Source organism: Malurus melanocephalus, unplaced genomic scaffold (assembly GCF_030028575.1).
Source record: "Malurus melanocephalus ecotype Western Australia unplaced genomic scaffold, MMel_1.1 scaffold_541, whole genome shotgun sequence".
Lineage (NCBI taxonomy): Eukaryota > Metazoa > Chordata > Aves > Passeriformes > Maluridae > Malurus > Malurus melanocephalus.
This window is the reverse complement of record NW_026623773.1, coordinates 303,750-305,706: the sequence shown is the minus strand read 5'-3', so window position 1 is coordinate 305,706 and position 1,957 is coordinate 303,750. Positions and strand designations below refer to the sequence as shown.

The 1,957-nt window shown below is 50.3% G+C and overlaps 1 protein-coding gene across 1 annotated transcript in view; it reads right to left on the bottom strand.

Annotated features, from left to right (window-relative positions):
- Nucleotides 1-1,957, bottom strand: part of TMEM268 (transmembrane protein 268) — an 11,600-nt gene that overhangs the window by 6,058 nt on the left and 3,585 nt on the right. Inside the window, 3 exon segments of the mRNA XM_057381919.1 lie at nucleotides 13-93; nucleotides 1,431-1,541; nucleotides 1,847-1,944. Of these exon segments, the coding sequence (XP_057237902.1) occupies nucleotides 13-93; nucleotides 1,431-1,541; nucleotides 1,847-1,944 (290 nt within the window).

Sequence of the window (1,957 nt, the reverse complement as noted above, 5' to 3'; positions counted from 1 at the left end):
GCTGTCCCTTACCTGCTGTGTCCCCTGCAGGTGAGAGATGAGGGCTGACAGGGCCTGCAGGCAGCGCTCGGGGCTGAAGTGCACAAACCACAGCTGGAAGGGGCAGGTTCAGGATGGAATCTGTCCGTGTTTCACCCTCCCAGCCCTGTGGGGACAGTGGGATGGGCTGGCAGGGAGCAGAGCTGAGGCAGATGATGGCCATGGGGTGCTCAGGGCAACCAGGACCTAAATAACCCAGATCAGGGGTAGCTTTGAGCCTGGAGGGTCTGGGCYAGGAGAAAACTCCAAGATAATGGGGAGGAGAAGAGTGGCAGGGAAGGGGAGTGCCCAGAGGGGAGCCAGTGCCCCTCCCTCCCCCTGGACCACTGCTCATTACCCATCTCAATAACTGACACCCAAATAAACTGTGGGGCACCGTGCCATATCTCCCCTAAACCCCTCCCTGCTACCTTGCCTTTGTTTCTAGGGTTTCCCTCCCTTTATTTCCCCAAACTGGCCRTGCCTGGCGCTTCCCCTTAGGACACCTCCTCAGCACCGTGGTGGGGATGTGAGTCCTGCCAGCTCCAGGGCAGCCACAGCTCTGTCCTTGTGCATCCCCTGCACCTGCCAGGGCACAGGGATCCAGGGAAAGTGCCACATCCCGGGGTTAAAGGGGATCTGACATTGGACAGACACAGAGCTGGAAATCCCTGGGTTTTTTGCTGCTCTCTGGCAGTTTGGGGACAGGTAAAGGTGAGGGCTCCTTGGATTAAATCCTCTAATGGACTCTGCTGGTTTGAATAAATGTGGAATTCAGGTTGAAAAGGGTTTCTTCCTCATCCTGATTGATGTTGCCCTCCTGCAGTGTTCCCTGTCCCCTGCCCTGCCCCTGGGCTTCACCCTGGCTTCCCTCTCTGTTTGTATCTCAAGCCTCTCCCTCTCACCTTCCTTTAACACTTTCATGGAGTTTTAAAACTCTCTCCATTCCCCTAAATCCATTCTGGTCCAGAAAAASCATCTCTGGAAAGCAGCAAATGAGCCCAGGGATGGGGATTCTATTTTTCTCCATATTGGAGTGTTTGGGGGACACTCTGATTTTCTCCCTGTTGGTTCTATTGCAATTTTGGGTTTTTTTTTTGCCATAGGCACATTTTTGTCATTCTGTCTATAGTAAGAATCATCAGTGTCACACAAGTATAAAAGACTTTCAGGAATAATTATCTGCCCTAAGGAATCCCACCTCAATCCTTTAGATTCATTATTTCCAATTACCTTTAAGCAAACCTCAATTCCCACTTACAGGAGAAATAAAAACATCCAATTCCTCATGCTATCCCATAGAAAACAAACCAGATCCTAGGAATTCTACCCCACAACATTAATAAATACCTGCACACTGGGAGAAATATATCCAGGAGGATATCCTGAACAATTCCCAGCAGAAAGGATACTTTTAGGATGTTGCGTGGCCCATCCAGGACATCTGTAATTCCCAGGATTAAGTTGTGTTTGATAAAGATTTCATTGACAGCTGCCAGTCTCACATCTGTGTTCAYRTTTAGCTGTTAAAGAGGGAAAACAGCACAGAAAATAGCAAGAAAAAATCACACCCTCTGCAGCAGAACTCAGATCAGCCCATGGCTACAGACTGCAGCTGAATTATCCCAAATTTCTGAAAGGAAAAGAGGGACCTGAGCAGGATGAGGGCAGGGCAGGGTTGTCACCTTGGCTGTAGAACATTCCTGGCCTCAGCCTGGTCCCTGAGTGCTGTAAAAATATTCATTCCTCCCCAAAAATTGGATTTTTTTCAGCAAMTAGGGAACAACCTGGGTCCCAGGAGGAGGAAATCCACATTGGCACCCCTCACCTTCCTCTGGTGCCGATCAATGACCAGGATCACCAGCACAGTGACAGCCATGGCCACCAGTGTCACCAGCACACCAGTGCCCCAGTGCTGTCCCAGGGAGCACAGCCGGAG